This window comes from Rhincodon typus, chromosome 19 (genome assembly GCF_021869965.1).
Source record: "Rhincodon typus isolate 14 chromosome 19, sRhiTyp1.1, whole genome shotgun sequence".
NCBI lineage: Eukaryota > Metazoa > Chordata > Chondrichthyes > Orectolobiformes > Rhincodontidae > Rhincodon > Rhincodon typus.
The window spans coordinates 44,459,579-44,476,762 of record NC_063350.1 but is presented as its reverse complement, the minus strand read 5'-3'; the positions used below and the strand labels follow the sequence as shown (position 1 = coordinate 44,476,762).

The 17,184-nt window shown below is 39.6% G+C and overlaps 1 protein-coding gene across 1 annotated transcript; it reads right to left on the bottom strand.

Annotated features, from left to right (window-relative positions):
- Positions 1-8,195: 8,195 nt before the first annotated feature.
- On the bottom strand, positions 8,196-16,115 carry LOC109910672 (TELO2-interacting protein 1 homolog). The gene is made up of 5 exons (XM_048608593.1): positions 15,887-16,115; positions 12,829-12,969; positions 12,415-12,619; positions 10,703-10,790; positions 8,196-9,254 (listed from the first exon to the last, which is right to left on the bottom strand). The coding sequence occupies exons 1-5, from the start codon at positions 15,938-15,940 to the stop codon at positions 9,071-9,073; spliced, it is 672 nt and encodes a 223-aa protein (XP_048464550.1). The 5' UTR covers positions 15,941-16,115; the 3' UTR covers positions 8,196-9,070.
- Between the last annotated feature and the right edge of the window lie 1,069 nt (positions 16,116-17,184).

The following is a 17,184-nucleotide window of genomic DNA, read 5'->3' as shown; positions in this document are numbered from 1 at the left end:
TGGATGAGGAACATGCTGAGCAGCTTTTTCCACATAGCAAGTTGTTATGATCGAGAAGGTGGACAACTAAACAACTCATGGGTGAGGAAGACTCCACAAATACCTCTGTCCTCAGACAGCTCAGCACATCAGTGCAAAAGATTAGGCAGAAGCATTTGCACTAATCTTCAGCCAGGAATGCCGAGTGGATGATCCATCTCATTCATGTCCATAAGTTCCCAGCATCACAGATGCCAGTCTTCAACCAATTCAATTCAAACATGCTGCCAAGAAACAACAGAAGCACTGGGTACAGCAAAAGCTAATAGCCTTGGCAACATTCCAGCAATAGTACTGAAGATGTGCTCCAGAACAGGCCACGCCCCCGAACTGAGTTATTCCAGTACAGTTCCAACACTGCCTCTACGTAACAATGTGAAAAAAATTGCCCATGTATGGCTTCTACACAAAAAGTAAGACACATCCATCCCAGCCAACTGCCACCCATCAATTTACTCTCGATCATCGGTAAAGTGATGGGAGATGTTGTCAACAGTATTATTAAGTAACGCTTGCTTAGTACCCTTTCGATGAAGGAACAGCATTCCAAAAACTGCAAAATGCTCCATTTAGTCGTCATACTAAACAAGCGCAGAAACTTGTTTAGATGAAAGATATAAACTGATACTATGCTGAAGCCACAAATAATATGGAAAATATTAGTAAATTAATGTAATTAAATTAAGCCGAAAGGAGTCTGGTGCATTTGTGCCTTCATAATTAGAATGTCAGTAAGTCATTTAGTTTTTTTTAACATGTCAACCCTGGATAAGTATCCAATTTAAATGAATGATACTACATGGAGTACGGGCTCATTTGAACATTTAAAGAATGTGCTCATTGTAATTCAATGTGATTTCTTTTAATTGAGCTGCAGTGTATAAAAGGACTAGTAATATTATTGTAACCAAACTACTCAAGTAAGCAGTCAGAAAGCATCTGCAATTAAATAAATGACTTGGAGGAAAAAGGAGATACACATGCCCTCAATTCCCTTCATCCAAGTCTTTATTTTTCTTTTTCAAATATAGCTTTGGATTCTTTAATCCGTGTAAAAGTCCAATTAAAATTGGCAAGCTGGACAATGATTATTTGCAAGTGCATCCTGCATATCTAAGATTCTGGATTATTTATCAACTCATAAGAATGTAATCACATCAAAACAGCTGCAAACCGGCAGTAATGCCTACTTTAGTCATTATAATATCACTGGATAATCGCACAACTTTTGTGTTACTGACATTGTATGAAGATGCTGCCATATACCTCAGAGGATAATGCCTGGGTTTGTGCATTAATAAGTTTATTACAGTCATTATTCTAAATGACTGTGACTTTCTAATGTCACACATTTGTCTCTGATGGCACTGCATGCTGCAATGTCCCTCCATTAATCTAAATAATGTGGATCTAGCAAATCTGCCCCAGCAAAGAACATTAATTAACAGCCAAGAGCTGGACCACATCTCATCATTTCTTAATTTGGAGCTAAAGGGTTCAAGTTCACATAAGGTTACAATCTCCATGGGAATCATACGAGGGTTTACACTTGTTTCACTGACCAAAAAAGTTAAATACTCAAGTGGAAATAGAATAGTAATGTTTCAGCACGAAGGGACTTAAATCTTAGGCATTTGACAACTGCTGTGTAAAATGTTTTCAAAAAGGCTCCAGCTTGATTTCTAAGATGGAGGAGGGGTGGTGGGAAGATATGGTCAAAGCAGGTTTTGAAATCATTCCACATCACCAATAACTTGCATTTATATACCATTAACATTGTAAGATATTTGATAGGTTTAAATCTTTTGGTGCTTGTTATTGTTCCCTAATTATTTATTTCCTTGACCCTCATCAAGAACATTCTTATTAGAAACAATTTGGCAACTTCTTAAGGCTATTGGCATTCATTTTCTTCTGCAGTCAGCACAGATTGTTTTAAAGTGATTTGATAGTAAACTCAGAATTTGGATTATAAATTCAGTTCTTAATACAGCCTTTCATTTTTGAGTAGCCAAAAACACAAAACTCGCATGAATGTTGGAATCCCGATGTAACAGCAACATTGACAAACACACACACACACACACACAACATAGAAGCAGGCGTTTTATGCTCAGTGCAAATCTCCTTCCATCTTTCTTCACCAAAAGCTATCATAAATCTCTATTATCTTTACCTTCCTAATCACATCTGGCTTTCCCTTAAATACATTCATACTATTTGTTCAACTACTCAATGTGGTAGTGAGTCCATATTCTTACTACTCTTGGTGCGGCAAAGTTTATTCTGAATTTCCTACTGATTTCTTGGTAACTAGATCTTATATTGATGGCTTCTAGTTTATGTTGTTCTCCAGAAGGGAAAAGCTGCTCTCTTATCAACACTATCAATCAAATACTCCTATAATAAAAAAAAGACCTTTATTAGCATACCACTCAGCCTTCATTTTCAAAAACACACAGGCTGCTGATATGTGGACACATTAACTCTGGTGTCATCCTTGTACATCTTTTCTGCACCCTTTCATGCTTCAACGTTCCTTTTCATAGCATGGCGCTTGGAACTGCATGTGGTAAAACAAAGTTAGTCAAATGCACAGTCAAAAATGAACCTCTGAATTTGGATTATGAATTGAGAAGTCGATTGTATCAAAAATATCAATTCAAGTAGGTTCATAGGTTAGATTGTAAATTGGGAACCCCCGTAATCTTTGTACCTTTGTCCCAGCCATATATCAGGAGGGATTATCACTGTATGAAATTTGCTACAATTGCTAATGTGTCTGGATTTCCAGCTGGCAAAGTAAGGCCTCTGATTTTGATTCGCAGGTTGTGCGCGCAGAGGCAGGTGATATCTCAGAACCACAAACCCAAACTATAAAAATAGCTGCTGCACCTTCCAATCCCTTATCATTCCCCTCACCCCAATAGCCTGACCATGGTAACGCAGGCCAATTAAGACACTCTATCCATTCCTCATGGTCCCTTATAGACACTGTCACCTTATGCACCCCCCTCACACCCCGCAATGAGCCCTCATATCCCTAATGTCAACTGAGTGCCTACTTCCACCCACCATCCTTTCTCCCTTGACTTACCATGTTTATTCATCTCACATCCACAAATAACCAAGCATAAAAGGAAAAAAAAATAAAGCTACATTATAAAGAGTTCTACATTACAGATCACACTCTATTGAGAAAAGCTGATGCTCCTTAACAATTCTTAACACTAACTGGCAAATTGCACAGATTCAAGGGGTTTAAGCACCTTTTACACACAATCTTCTCCACAGGTAATAATCCTAAATGGTCCCTGAAACTCCATTTCCCCAAAGGAACCCTGAAGCCCTTCCTAAAGAAGGGCCTGAACTCAAGCCCGAATGTGTTCTGGGAGCATATCCATATGGTTACCTCAGTTCTTCAAAGTGGTACTAAGCCTATCCAAAAGAAATACACCGTGAACAGATGTGTTTTTATCTGATTTAATCTCCACACTGCAGCTTCCAGACTAGGGCCTCCAAATTCAGATTTGATTGAAGACAGCTGATCATTTAAATTGCTAACTTCTGCTGCAAAATATGAAAGAATGAATATTGGACTGCCCCAATCACAATTTGCAAAAATGGGAAATGCTGGACTCAGGGGCAGGACCAGGGCTTTTTGACACCTTCCATCATTTTCACTGCGAAAGAGAGGCTCTCCATCAGAATTAAAATTTGGGTCCAAGATTCTGAAGGATAGGAAAAGAAGAAAATGAAATGATGGGCAAGGTCAGTTTTTCTTTCTCACAAGCTGTGTTTATACCCATCCTATATCCAACAGCCATGCTGAAAAATCAAATATAAGCCTACTCCTCATTAGGTGGCTTACGGGGATGGGTCTGAGTGGGATGCTCCGAGGGTCGGTGGGACTTGTTGGGCCGAAGGGCCTGTTTCCATACTGTAAGGATTCTATGATCTATGAACTCAGCAATTGCCCACTTAATGTCTTCTCACCCAGTTTTAAGTACAAACTCAAGAATAAAGGACAGCTTGACAGCACTGAGTGATAGAACTGGAAAATGTTGTAGCTTGAAGGATTGAATAAGGAACTAGAGATCACAAGTGATCTATTGGGGCCAAACTGGTTAAGGTCATTAAAAACACTTTTCTTCCAGGAAATAAAAACATTAAAAGAACATGACCACAACACATTTTTTTAAAAATCCGAGTACTTTTTGTAAGTCTCTTCATTGTTAGAAGACAGTTCATTGCATGTCAGCTCAAATACACAATTTTCCCAGTTTGACTGTTTAAATCAAATCACAAGAATATTGGCTGAATCTTAACATATTTAGGCAGTGTCATTTTTGTTGAGTTTCATGGAGGATTTCTCTCCATGAGGTCTAGCAAAGTTTTCTTACCCTATCATCCCAAACTTGCCTCATTAGCCATCTACCTACCTCATGGCGCCTCTCTCATCCAACGCTAGCCCGATTCTACCACATGCTGTAGTGAAGAATTTGCCACTGCTGGGATATCCTAGAATAAGGTGGAATCCCTGATGCTGGTGCCATCTTTAAAAGGCTGTTTGGTACCTGGCCAAGCTCTGTCAGTACAAAGCCACGCTGCACAGTTTGTGACATCTACCCTGCACTTGGCAGTTAAGAACAAATTGGTACCTAGAGTGGTGTTGGGTGGAGGATGCCACTACCCCCAGGGCCAGCAGGCGAGTAGACCATTACACTAGACCCTGCCAGCCTGCTGTGATGTTGCCACCTGGGTCAGTCCAGTCTCAGCTGTCTGGAGGAATCTCCAGCAGCGTAGGAAGAAGGTCAATGACCTTTCCATTCTGCAGGGTAACTGGCTCCATCTTGTCCCTACTACTTCACACTCAATCTGTCTCTGCTACTGCACCAACCTCCCATTAAGGCTCATGCTCTGCCACTCTCAACTGTATACGACATCTTCCCTCACTCACTCTCATCCCGATCCCCTCAAGTTCTCCACACTGCTAACCCTGAACACCGCTGCTCTGCCTACTCACTCACTCGGGCCACCTCATCACCTTTCTCCTACTTGCACCAGCACTATTAGCTGTGCCAATCACTTTCAGTTCACTCAATCCCTCAGTTTAAAAAAATGCCTATAATAGGGCAGAAAGATCTACAACAGGTGACCCCTACATTGAGCTCATGATGCCCTATGAGGAGGGGGTTCTGAATCTGCCCACTCCAAGCAGCTGCTCGACTCCTGCCAAGTCCTAAGACTTGGTGGTGGGTAGCTTCAATGTTTACTGTATGGTGTTATTCAGGCCAAGGTCATGGGTTCAATTCCCCCTTCTAGCCAATGTAGCTGTCTTCTAACTGAGACTTTAATGCTTTGCATTTTGTTTATATCAGTTTTCACAGTGGAAGACAACAGTAGTATATAAGAATTTCAAGAGAGTCAAGGGGTAGAGGTGTGTGCTGTGGCCATCATTAAGGAGAAGGTGCTGGGAAAGTTGAAAAGTCCGAAGGTGGATAAATCACCTGGACCAGATGGGCTACACCCCAGAGTTCTGAAGTAGAGAGTTGAGGAGGTTGTGAAGTCTTTGGTTGTGATCTTTCAGGAAAGACTGGAGTCAGGGAGGGTACCAGAGCACTGGAAAATGGCTAAATGTAACACCATTGTCTAAAAAGGGACAGAGGCAGAAGACATGAAATTATAGGCCAGTTAGCCTGACCTCAGTCATAGAGTCATACAGCATGGAAACAGACCCTTAGGTCCAAACAGTCCATGCCAAACATAATCCCAAATTAAACTAGTTCCACCTGTCTGCTCCTGGCCCATATCCCTCCAAACCTTATCTATTTGTGTACTTATCCAAATGTCTTTTAAATGTAGAAACAGTGCCCATATTCCCACTTCCTTAGGAAGTTCATTCCACAAGTGAACCACCCTGTGTAAAAACAATTGCACCTCATGTCTTATTTAAATCTCTCTCCTCTCATCTTAAAAATGTGCCCCCTAGTCTTGAAATCACCCATCCTAAGGAATAAAAAACACTCCCATTAACCCTGCCTATATCCCTCATGATTTTATAAACCTCAATGAGGTCACCTCTCAACCTCCTATGCTCCAGTGAAAGAAGTCTCAGCCTATCCGACCTTTCTTTATAACTCAAACCTTCCATACCCGGCAACGTCCTGGTAAATATCTTCTGAACCCTCTCCAGTTCAACAATATCCTTCCTATAACTGGGTGACCAGAACTGGACACAGTACTCCAGAAGAGTCCAACCTCAAAATGACTTCCCATCTCCTATACTCAAAGGACTGAGCTATGAAGGCAAGCGTGCTAAACAGCTTTTTAACCACCCTGTCTATATGTGATGCAAACTTCAAAGAATTCTGTACCTGAACCCCTAAGTCCCTCTGTTCTACAACACTCACCATCCTGACTTGGAAATATATCGCCGTTCCTTCACTGTCGCTGGGTCAAAATCCTGGAATTCTCTCCCTAATAGCATTGTGGGTCAACCTACAGCAGGAGGACTGCAGCAGTTCAAGAAGGCAGCTCACCACCACCTTCTCAAGGGCAACTAGGGATGGGCAAGAAATGCTGGCCAGCCAGAAATGCCCACATCCCACAAATGAATAGAAAAAAAAACTAACAAAGGCCCTACCATTAATTGTCTCAGTCCTACCCTTATTTGTTGTACCAGAATGCAATACCTCACATTCATCCAGATTGAAATATATCTGCCATTTTTCAGCTTGTTGACACATTTGATCAAGATCCCTTTGTAAACTTAAAACCATTGGTAAGTTGTGAGATTCCACTATTAGGGATGAGGTTGCAGAGTACTTGGAAGTGCATGGTAAAATAGGGCTAAGTCAGCATGGCTTCTTTAAGGGCAGGTCATGCCTGACAAATCTGTTAGAATTCTTTGAGGAGGTAATGAGCAAATTAGACAAAAACAGAGCCAGTGAATGTGATCTATTTGGATTTCCAGTAGACTTTTGACAAGGTACCACACAAGAGGCTGCTAAATAAGAGCCCATGGTGTTAGGGGCAAGGTAGTGGCAAGGATAGAGGATTGGCTGACTGGCAAAAGGCAGAGAGTGGGGATATCGGAGTCTTTTTCGGGAATGGCAGCGAGTGACTAGTGGAGTACTGCAGAAGTCAGGACTGGAAACACAACTATTCATGTTATATAAATGATCTGGACATAGGGCCTGAGGATGTTGTTGCTAAGTTTGCAGATGACACAAAGATAAGAGAAGGGACAGGTAACGTCGAGGAAGCGTGGAGACTGCAGAAGGACTTGTACAGGCTAGGAGAGTGGGCAAAGAATTCCAGATGGAATTCAACGTGGGAAAGTGTGGGGTTATACACTTTGGTACGAAGAATAGAGGCACTGGTTATTTTTTAAATGGGGTAAGGCTTCAGAAATCTGAAACACAAAGGTACTTAGGAGTCCTAGCTCGGAATTCTCTTAAGCTTGATGCTGGTGCATTCCAAAGTGCAGTACTGAAGTGTAGAACCATTCTCTAAGTGGATGTGTCATTACGGTGTGGAATGGTTGGCGCGTGTTGCATGTCATGGGTCTGTGGATATGGCTGGTGTGCATTCACTGCCCTGGAGCATGCCCTGTGATGTTGGTGTCAGATGTTCGAGATACAGGCCCCAAAGAGCAAGTGGAGAACTGGAGTTGTCAAGTTCCTGCTCTGGCTTGCATATCAGGAATTCATTTCTCTAGGCAAGGAATGCCGCGCAACTCAGCAAAGTGAGCATAGGTCACAATGACCTTTAATCTAACTCTCTGCCTATGCAATAGAGCAGCTTAAAGATTTATATCTGGTCTTGTCTCACCAGTCTTTCAAAAACAAAGTGAATATGCTGAAGATACCCTATTCCAATCAGAAAGGGGAGCTGCTGCATTCTCCTGGCATATACCTTTGTGTGATTTGCCATCAGGAAATACACATACAAACCTGAACAGAAGAGGGTCTCACTTCTCTCTGGAGAGGCCAGTACAGCTGTGTCCATGAAAAGATCGATCATAATTTAAAATGGACCAGCTACATTTGCCAGGTAGCAAATTGCTTCCCCCTCAGAATTTCTAAAACGGATATTCTAGAAGCAAGTTAGCTGCCCATAATCTCAAATGATCACAGACAGTTAGATTTTCATTAGGTTGAAAACACTTGTGCGTTTATTACTAAGCTTCCTTGAGTGTAACAATATTGATCGCGTGAACACCAGAAATACGAGTTATCCAATTATATTTTGTAGCCCTTAGACAATATTGTTAAGAAATAATGCATCCTATAACTGTTGCAGAATTTGAGGAATACTATCCAGTCAAACTTGATGAGCAAAAGATTAATCAATTTTGAATGCAAAGTAACCCAAAAAAACCTAGTTAGTCAAGTTTTTCACCTCGCCTGCTAGTTAAATAACATGGTGTCATGTGGTTGTCCTATTCTCCCCGTAGCCAGTCACAGTTACACAGCTTAATAGAGGAAAGCTGGAAGATAGCAAGGAAAGGGATCATAACACATTATCGATCCAGCTACAAGATGTTGAAACCAATCTGTACTGGACAAAAAAGACCAAAGAACTGCAGATGCTGGAAATCAGAAAAAAAACAGAAAATAATCAGTTTGAAGAGTCACTGGATCCAAAATGTTAACTCTGCTTCCTCTCCACAGATACTGCCAGACCTGCTGAGTTTTTCTAGCGATTTCTGTTTTGATTCAATCCGCACTAGCTATCTTCAGTGATTGTTCGAATGCTTAAGAAGTCCCCTCGAAATACTTTTGTCACCTATATTTTCTTGGCTTTTCTGTTGGTTGAAAAGGTAAATGTGTCCAAACCTTTGAGGGGGCTGCTTCGCAACAAGCCAGAAAAACTGGGGTGAAGTACACCAAAGACTTTGTATTCCTTCAGCCATATTCCTTTTCTCAGTTTACGACACTCCTTGCAACAAGGCTGATGTTAGCAGTCTGAATATGGGGAGCTTTGGGTATGGTTTTGGCACTGCCAACTACCACAAATTTCTCAGTCATTCAAATCCTTGCAGAAGTTGAAGAATATTATCAGTAAACTCATTTCTGTGCTTTCCCATTCCAGTCAGTTGTATTGTTGGGAGGCTGGAATGTGGTGGACTGTAGGTGTTTGGACAATAAACTTCATTTAAAATAAGCCATGTGGCATCAGGATCAACTTCATTTAGGTGGTAAAAAACACTGGTTAAAGGAAAAAAGAGAGAAGTTACATACAAATCAACAACATGTATTTATATAGCACTTTTAATGCAATAAGCATGGAATTACTACATAGGGGTATTACAAAATAAAATATTATACAGATCTGCATAGGAGATATTCAGTCAGATATCCAAAAACTTGGTAAAAAAAAAATGCTAGGCTTTAAGAAGTGTCTTGAAGTAGGAAAGCTAGTTAGAGAGGCAAAGATTATATGGAGGCATTTCCAGAACTTCAGAATCAAATAGCTGAAGGCATGGTCACCAATGACAGAGCAATTACAATCAGAAATGCCCAAAACATTATTATTTGAGCTTTTGGAGTTAGAAAGGATTCCAAAGATACAGAGTGGCAAGGCCATGAGGATATGAAAACGAGGACTTACTGCGAGTTAAGATACTACATGATTTGAAGTTTTAAATAGGGTAAAATATAGGAAACCAGCCAGGAACACAGTGGTCTGAGTTTGGAGGTAACAAAGACCAGGGTTTCAGCAGCAGCTAAGCTGAAATAACTGCAAGATGGACAATATTGTGGGGGTGAAAAAATGCAGTCCTAGTGAAGGCACAAACGTGAGGACGTTAGTTCATCTCAGACTGGAAGAGAAATAGGAGTCAGTAACTAGGGAACAGATTTTGGAGCAGGACAGAAAATAATAGCTTCACTCTTCCCAATATTTAATTGGTAGAAACTTCACTTCATCCAGACTGGAAGCTGAATAAACAATTTAACAGTTTAACAACAGTGGAAGAGTTGAGAGAGGTGCGGTTAGATGGAACTGTGTACAAATGAAAAATAAGAGTGCCATCAGATGATGATGTTGCCGAGAAGGGCATTTGCTATTTCAAGTCTCTTTAATTCCAAATAAAATAGTTCTCAAACAAAATGTTTTTCTTTTCCATAATTTTAAAAATCATCAAGTCTCTTCCATCCTTTGGATTTCTGCTGAAGCCTCCTTCCTGGAAGCCATTCCATCAGTATTCTCATCACCTTGCGGCCAACTTAACACAGACAGAGAAGTTCTTTGGTTTGAATGTCTCAGCTATTTGGTCTTAATTAGTTGGTCTGTCAAGGCCCTGTTTCTACATCTAATTTTGATACAGGACGAAAGGTGATAATAATTTAAACAGAAAGTTCTCTAATAAGTGGTCATTTTACCTCATGTGCAATAATGCGTTCTCACACTTAGCCACACACATTGATTTACAGGCAGCAAGTGCACACCTAGCCTATCTCGATTCCTCTGTTTCATTAATATTAAGGCAATATATGCTCAATGGGATTGCCAGAATGGCTTGGTTACACTTTTTTCCCCAAAAGAGAGATGCAGTTTAAGTAAAGGATATTAAAATGATTGTAAGACAATGGGGAATCTCTCTCATTTTAAAAGCATAAATTTATCATATTAATCACTGATTTAAATGAGTTACCTGCAAGCTGCATCCTGGAGTTTCCATGGCTGCCTGCTGCTCAGGTATGGTAGGCAAGTGCTAGCGACCATATCCAGATCGGTTTCACCTGCATCAAGAAAAGTCGTCCTATTATCACCTCCACTGTGATTAGCCCATTTTTATCTGATTTTTCTTGCACTCACCAAGGTGAGGGGCTTTTATAAATCGAGGAAATTAACATTTTTAACGTTAGGCACTCAATTGTCAGTGTTAGGCAGTACCCAGGTCAAATGTAGCACAGTGGGATGGAAATTGAAGCCATTTTGACTTCAATTCAATAATGTTTCTTTGCTCTAAACTTCAAGTAATAACTTGCCATTTCTTACATCAGCAATCCTGTGACGACTCTGAGCAAGCCTGCTAACATGTTCCTATTTCAGACTCAAAACAAGCTAGATTGAGGCCATGTAAATTAATTCCATGGTTAAACTCTTAATTATTGATTCCTGCATAGAACAAACTACGTTTTCAAAGAAAAACAGCTATGTTTTCTGTTGCAAAATTAGATAAACCTAAAACTTGAAATAGTGCCCGAATACATGTGGTTGCATACAATGCACATAATAAATATCTGTTGCATTTCCAGCATTAACTTAAAGGTATAGATTCAGATATGAAGGAAGCCAGGGACCAGTTATAGTCTACTAATGGTTGGATTGCTTTAACTCCATTAGTGCATTGCTCCTGTTTCTGGGCTCAGTATTCTGGTGAATATCCTTCTAGGCTGAATACTACAACTGTACGATTTAGCAAGTTCAGCACCAATTTTACATCACCAGCCTGATACTTGCTGGATATATTAATCTCTCAATCTTTAATAATGACGTACTAGTTTTGTTTTATTCTAAAAGAAAGGATAATGAAATTGAAACAAAAGTTGAGAAATGGCCACCAAATATTGTGGTGTTTACAACCGTACAATCTGTTACTTCAGAGTCCAGGTAACAATTAGACTTCCAGGAGTACAGAAGGAATTTTGTGAATTTGTTCTATTTTTAGACAGTAAGAAGGGCTAATTTTTTCCTCCATTCCACTCCCATATTGCCAATGATTTTAAAAAGGGCATCTCAATATGGGAAAACAAACTCTCATGTAAACAAAACAAGCATCTATTGGAATAGAAACAGAAAGTGCTAAAAAAATTTCAGCAGATCTCCCAGCATCTTTGGAGCAAGAAAATTCCATCTTTAGATTCTTGCTGAAAATGCTACAGGGATCAAATGTGGTATGTATTGAGAAATAAGGCTCATCTTCTGAACTGACAGGAGTTAGTGTCCATTAGAATATGCTGGCCTTCAGGCAAAGCCTGTCAACTACACATTAATGTCTCTTCTGGAAATCATCAAAATACACGAAGGTCTGTAATTGTAGCAGCATAATTTGCCTTTGGTCGTTGATATATATCTGTGTCAAAGCATGAAAAGATAAGTCAAGTGCCACATAGCTGAATAAATTATTGACTTACTTTTACTAATAAAGGATTTTAGAAGAAAAATGCACAAATAGTTTAAAGCAGGAAAACTACAATTGAATTTAGAAAACGGAACTGAATTAGAACAGAAAACTGAAAAAAACTCCTAGCCCCAACGGAAAGGAAAATGTTATTCCTGATAAATATATTAGTTTCCATTCCTAATTTGTTGAAAGCAACATAAACGGTCCAGCTGGTGACACTGTTGATATGTGCTTACCAAGATCTAGTTTCTCACAGAGTTTTCCAAGGCCTTGAAGCTCAGCTAATTGTACTTTGTAGGAGAGTGTGTGGCTATAAATAGGCCCAGCCTTTGCACTGACAGGGGCTTGGCTGACTAAAGATTCGGTCACCTTTGGCAAAATGTTTTTCGAAACTCTGCTCCTCAGAAAATCACCACAGGTGTCTGCCAGCCTGCATAGCACCTGTAAAACAAAACAGAAACCCTTCAATGTCCTGTAGTTTTTTTCATTCAAGGTCAGGAAATAACCCATCAAATTCTGATATCCTGAAATATTTGCAAACATTTCATAAGAAAGTCAGGATAAAACAAATCCCTCTTGCCTTATTTTAATGTAAAACATGTGAGATGCATAAATTCACCAAAGATACTGGATAGGAAACATCACGTTACCTGGAATGCCCTGAGAACCACGAGGGGATCATCATTGGTCAATCTCTGCACAAAAGGACTCCACACCCGGTGTACCATTGGGAGTAGTTCATTTACATTATTCTGGAGAACAACCACACACTGTTCCAAAACATCCAATACCTGTAAGGAAAGAAATATTGCATTACTGAAGAATCATAGTAAGTGTACATATTTAAAAGGACCTCAGAATAAACTTTTCACATTCATGGTAATTCAGAAAACAAGAGTTTAGTATTAAAAGTATTTTGTTACTAAGGTAGTTCATTTTGTTTTACTCAGTTACTTCCATTATGTAATATTTGAATCTATAGGGTTTGTTGGTTTGACTGTTTGGTCATTATAATGCAGAAGATTACTTGAGCCTGCAAGTTAATGCCAGCTGTCTGTGGAGCAATCCAGTCAGTACTACTCAGTAAGGTATCCAGCAAGTATCAGGCTGGTGACGTAATATCTGAACTTGCTAAATCGTACAGTTGTAATAGTCAGTCGAGAAGGATATTAGCCAGAACACCGAGCCCAGAAACAGGAGCAATACACTAATGGAGTTAAAGCAATCTAATCATTAGTAGCCAGTTATTGGGAATAGCCTTTAAGTCTGTAACTTATTTAAACTTGCCGTAATCCTAAGTACACTATTAAATCTCCTTGGCTCTACAGAGAACACCACCACCTAACCTTGCAAGTGAAATCTTTCATCATTTTAGTGGAACTTCATCTGCATCCTCTCAAAGACCTGTATGTTCTTTCCTAAATGTACCAACCAGAACTGAATGCAATTTTCCACTTCTGGCTTAATCAAAATTTTCTGAAGGTTCAGTTACTTGATTCTGTTTATGAAGTCCGAGGTCCCCGGTGCTTTGCCAATTCCTCTGTCAATGACCTGGACTTTTGCAGAGTCAGATGGAATCCAGAGCCATAAAAATCATAGGTGGGATCAGATTCCACAGCATCCAGCGCCACTAATAATATAAGAAAAAGGTGCAGGAAGAGAGACCGCACCTACCTTCCCCAACTCATCCAGCTCCATGCAGTGGTAGGCATCTCCTACTAACTTTTGCAGTGTTCAGCCAGCTTCTCCATAATTTTAGAGGAGTTGTAAATAGTTTGAATTAGGGAACATTTTCAAAGGCAAGATCAAAAGGTGTTCCCTGTGCCTCTTCCATGCCAAATCATTTCCTTGCCCAGTGCCCTGAATGGCCAGACAGCCAAGGCTTTTTCAAAGGGATTATGTGAGTTTGTTTATGCAGGTCCAAAGAACTGTTATGTTTACTTGATTGACAGCTCTATGAACTCTATTTTTCTGATTACCTTTTGTCAGTGTCTCAATGTTTTTGAGCACATGTTTAAGAGGTGTCAAATGCTTAAAGTTTTGGTTATAGATGCCCTGATGGCATTTCACATTGACATGTATATGGTTTAGAGATCTATATGATGGAGAGAAACAGCTTTTGTACTATGGGCATGTGGGAAGGAAGAGGATGAGCTATTTTCTTGTGGGTGCCCCTGATTGGCGAGGGTCATCCACCAGTGCTAGCAGTCCCCTAACCTTACCACTGTTTTAAACAGTTTGAATAAAAAGAAACAAATTTCCCTTTTCCACCCACTAGCCATGCAAATCCTCTTGCGGTTCTGAAGAAATATCAAAACGTTAACTCTACTTTCTTGTTTGCTTGGAATAGCCTGAGGAAGCAGGAAGTGGGACTAATGGACAAATAACACGAGGAGAGATCATGAGAGGAGAGAAGAAGGACACCAGAGAAAGGCCTAAGCTTACACCTAAGGCACTGGTTGGGATCATTAGGAGACGTTTGGTCCAGTGAGCTAGGAGAAGGGAGAGAAGAAGCAAGGTTTTGATTCTTGCCAACAAAATGCCTTTGAGCTCTGTGCACATTGTTAAAGACTCAGGTAAAGGCAGCACAAGAAAGGTGTCTAAATCAAAAGCTTGTGCTGAAGAGCAGCTGGGAGTTATCTTTGTATTCCAGAATTATTTTGGAATAATGAACAGTTCTAAGAATGGACAGCAATATCTGTTAATGATTTATGTGATTCAACCAGATTTGGTAATACACGATTAAACTAATTTTGTCATCGGCATTCGAACTTGTATCCCCTGTTCTTAAGGGACTGGAAATGAGTAACATATTGAGGGAACAACTAGGGTCAGACAGCAGTGGTTTTAATGTTTAATTTAAATATATATTTTCAAACATATGGCCTGGTCATAATGATCAAAATGGAGAAGGGCTATAGATTGAAAACTGAAATTATTAAAATAAATTAGAGGGACCATCCATCACAGAGACTCCTTAAAAATTAACAGATCTATGTAAGACAATGCGGTTCTTTACTTGGGCTGCACAGTCTCAGGGCTAACTTGTCCCAGTCTTTTTACAAGAAACAGACTAGACAGCATGGAAGGTTGGGAACACTCACACCGGCTCTTCATTCCCACCCCTAACAATTTTCTTTTGAAGCATCAGATTGAGCAAGTTATTACAACTCTATTTTAGAACTAACTCAATAAAATAGAGTTTCACTCCATTCTAATCCAATCTTTCATTGATGATAACTATGCAGATTAGAAGTCTCTAAATAGCAAATTACAGAGTGTTTATTATGGTGAGATTCTTAGGCCATAAAGTGCAACATGTTAGAAAACTAATAGTACTAATTTGCTTGTTCTCAAAACTGTCGTTTTAACTCACTAATGCCATCTCGGCTAAGATTGGAAGTCATTTTGCATGACTAACAGAAATTCAGAAATTAAATAAAAGAAACATTAAAGTTAATAGAACCATTCTGAGGGAATAAACAACAACTTTCGTTTAAACACTTGAACACTTAATTTGGACTACGTTTTAAAGTAATATCTAAATCAGGTCTCAATCAATACCATTCGCCCTGACGTAATTTTGTGAGTAAACTGCCTCTCCACTTCTAGCCTTAGTTTCACAAGAGAAAACTGAGAATTAAAAAACACCTACCAAATCCTTGAACATTTTAAAATCAAACATCAAGACAGAGAATAATACAAGACCTTTAGCCGTAATTTAATGCTTTTGTCTGACAGAAGGTGAATGCACCTCTCCATCACATCTTTAGCAATTTGGATATGAGCAGGGAGGTCCTTTTTCACATCAGGGTGGTCAGAGCTAATGTCAGGTTCCAGTTGATCAGGGATTTCACATTCTAAAACAGAACATAAATGTACATTAAGAAATTCAAATTTCACCTACAATGTTTAAAATCAAAACTGCCAACCACAAGGATGGATGGTTGAATAACAGATTCAACATTTGAAACAGTGATAGGATCAAGTTAGTAGGTGCTGATCTTTCACATTCACAGATAAATCAGACCAAAAATAAAAAGGTTACTGCTCTGACATCAGACATCCCAGCTCCCTAGTTACTTAGAAGTATCGTGGAATTCATATTAGCGATGAATGGTCTTGTTTGTGTAATGACAACCAAAACCATAGAAAACTAGAAGTTGCTGGGCTGGAAAAGGTTACAGATAGAGGGGCAGAGAAACTTGAAACAAGACGGAGAATTTTTAAAAATCAGCTATTGGTGGATCTAGAGCCAAAATGGGACTTAAAATGCAGGGCTGCTGGACGAATGGAAGTTTACCTGACTGAGGACACGTGCAGAAAAATTTTGGACAATCTCAGATTTACAGAGAGTGCAAGGTGGGATGCCAGCTAGAAGAGAACTGGAATAGCTAAGATTAGAATTAATAAAAGCATGGATGAGGGTTTTAGTAACATAAAGTTACATCGGCACATAGGCTAGGAAGCGTTACAGGTTGAACTGGAATATCTTGTTAATTGACAGGGTCTCAGTTAGCTTAGTTCTGGGTAAAGGAGCACGCCAAGATTTAAACAATGTGGTTTCTCACCAGATAGTAGTTATGACGAGGGAAGGAGTCAATAGCTAAGGAATAGAGTTTGTGGTTAAGTCTGAAGACAGTGAATCTAATATTCCCAATATTTAATTGAAAGAAATTTCTGTAATAAGTTAGGCCAGTTGATTGCCCAACTGCAATGCAAACAAATTTGTGAAGTAATTTTAGCCTAACCTATTCAGTGGAAAACTAAGAAGATTGAATTGCCTGTGCATTTTGCACCCATCTATCCTTACTTTATTGACTTTAATGGAGAGTAAAAGTGGGGCACTGCAAAATGAATCAGTGCTCTGATCTAGGCAGTTTTCTGCTGGATAAGCCAGGCTGTCCTTCAAGCAGAGAAAGCCATAAGGGGGTTTGAAAGAGGTGCTTAAAATCATGAAAGATTTAGATTAAGTAAAAATAAACTGTTTCCAGTGGCTGAAGGGT

Excerpts from the sequence above, each read along its gene's own strand:
- LOC109910672 (XM_048608593.1), bottom strand. The coding sequence starts at position 15,940 with ATGGAGAGGTGCATTCACCTTCTGTCAGACAAAAGCATTAAATTACGG. Across the intron at positions 12,620-12,828 it reads TGGTTCTCAGGGCATTCCAG|GTGCTATGCAGGCTGGCAGA; the intron begins GTAACGTGATGT and ends TTTGTTTTACAG. Across the intron at positions 10,791-12,414 it reads CTGTGAGAAACTAGATCTTG|GTGAAACCGATCTGGATATG; the intron begins GTAAGCACATAT and ends TTCTTGATGCAG.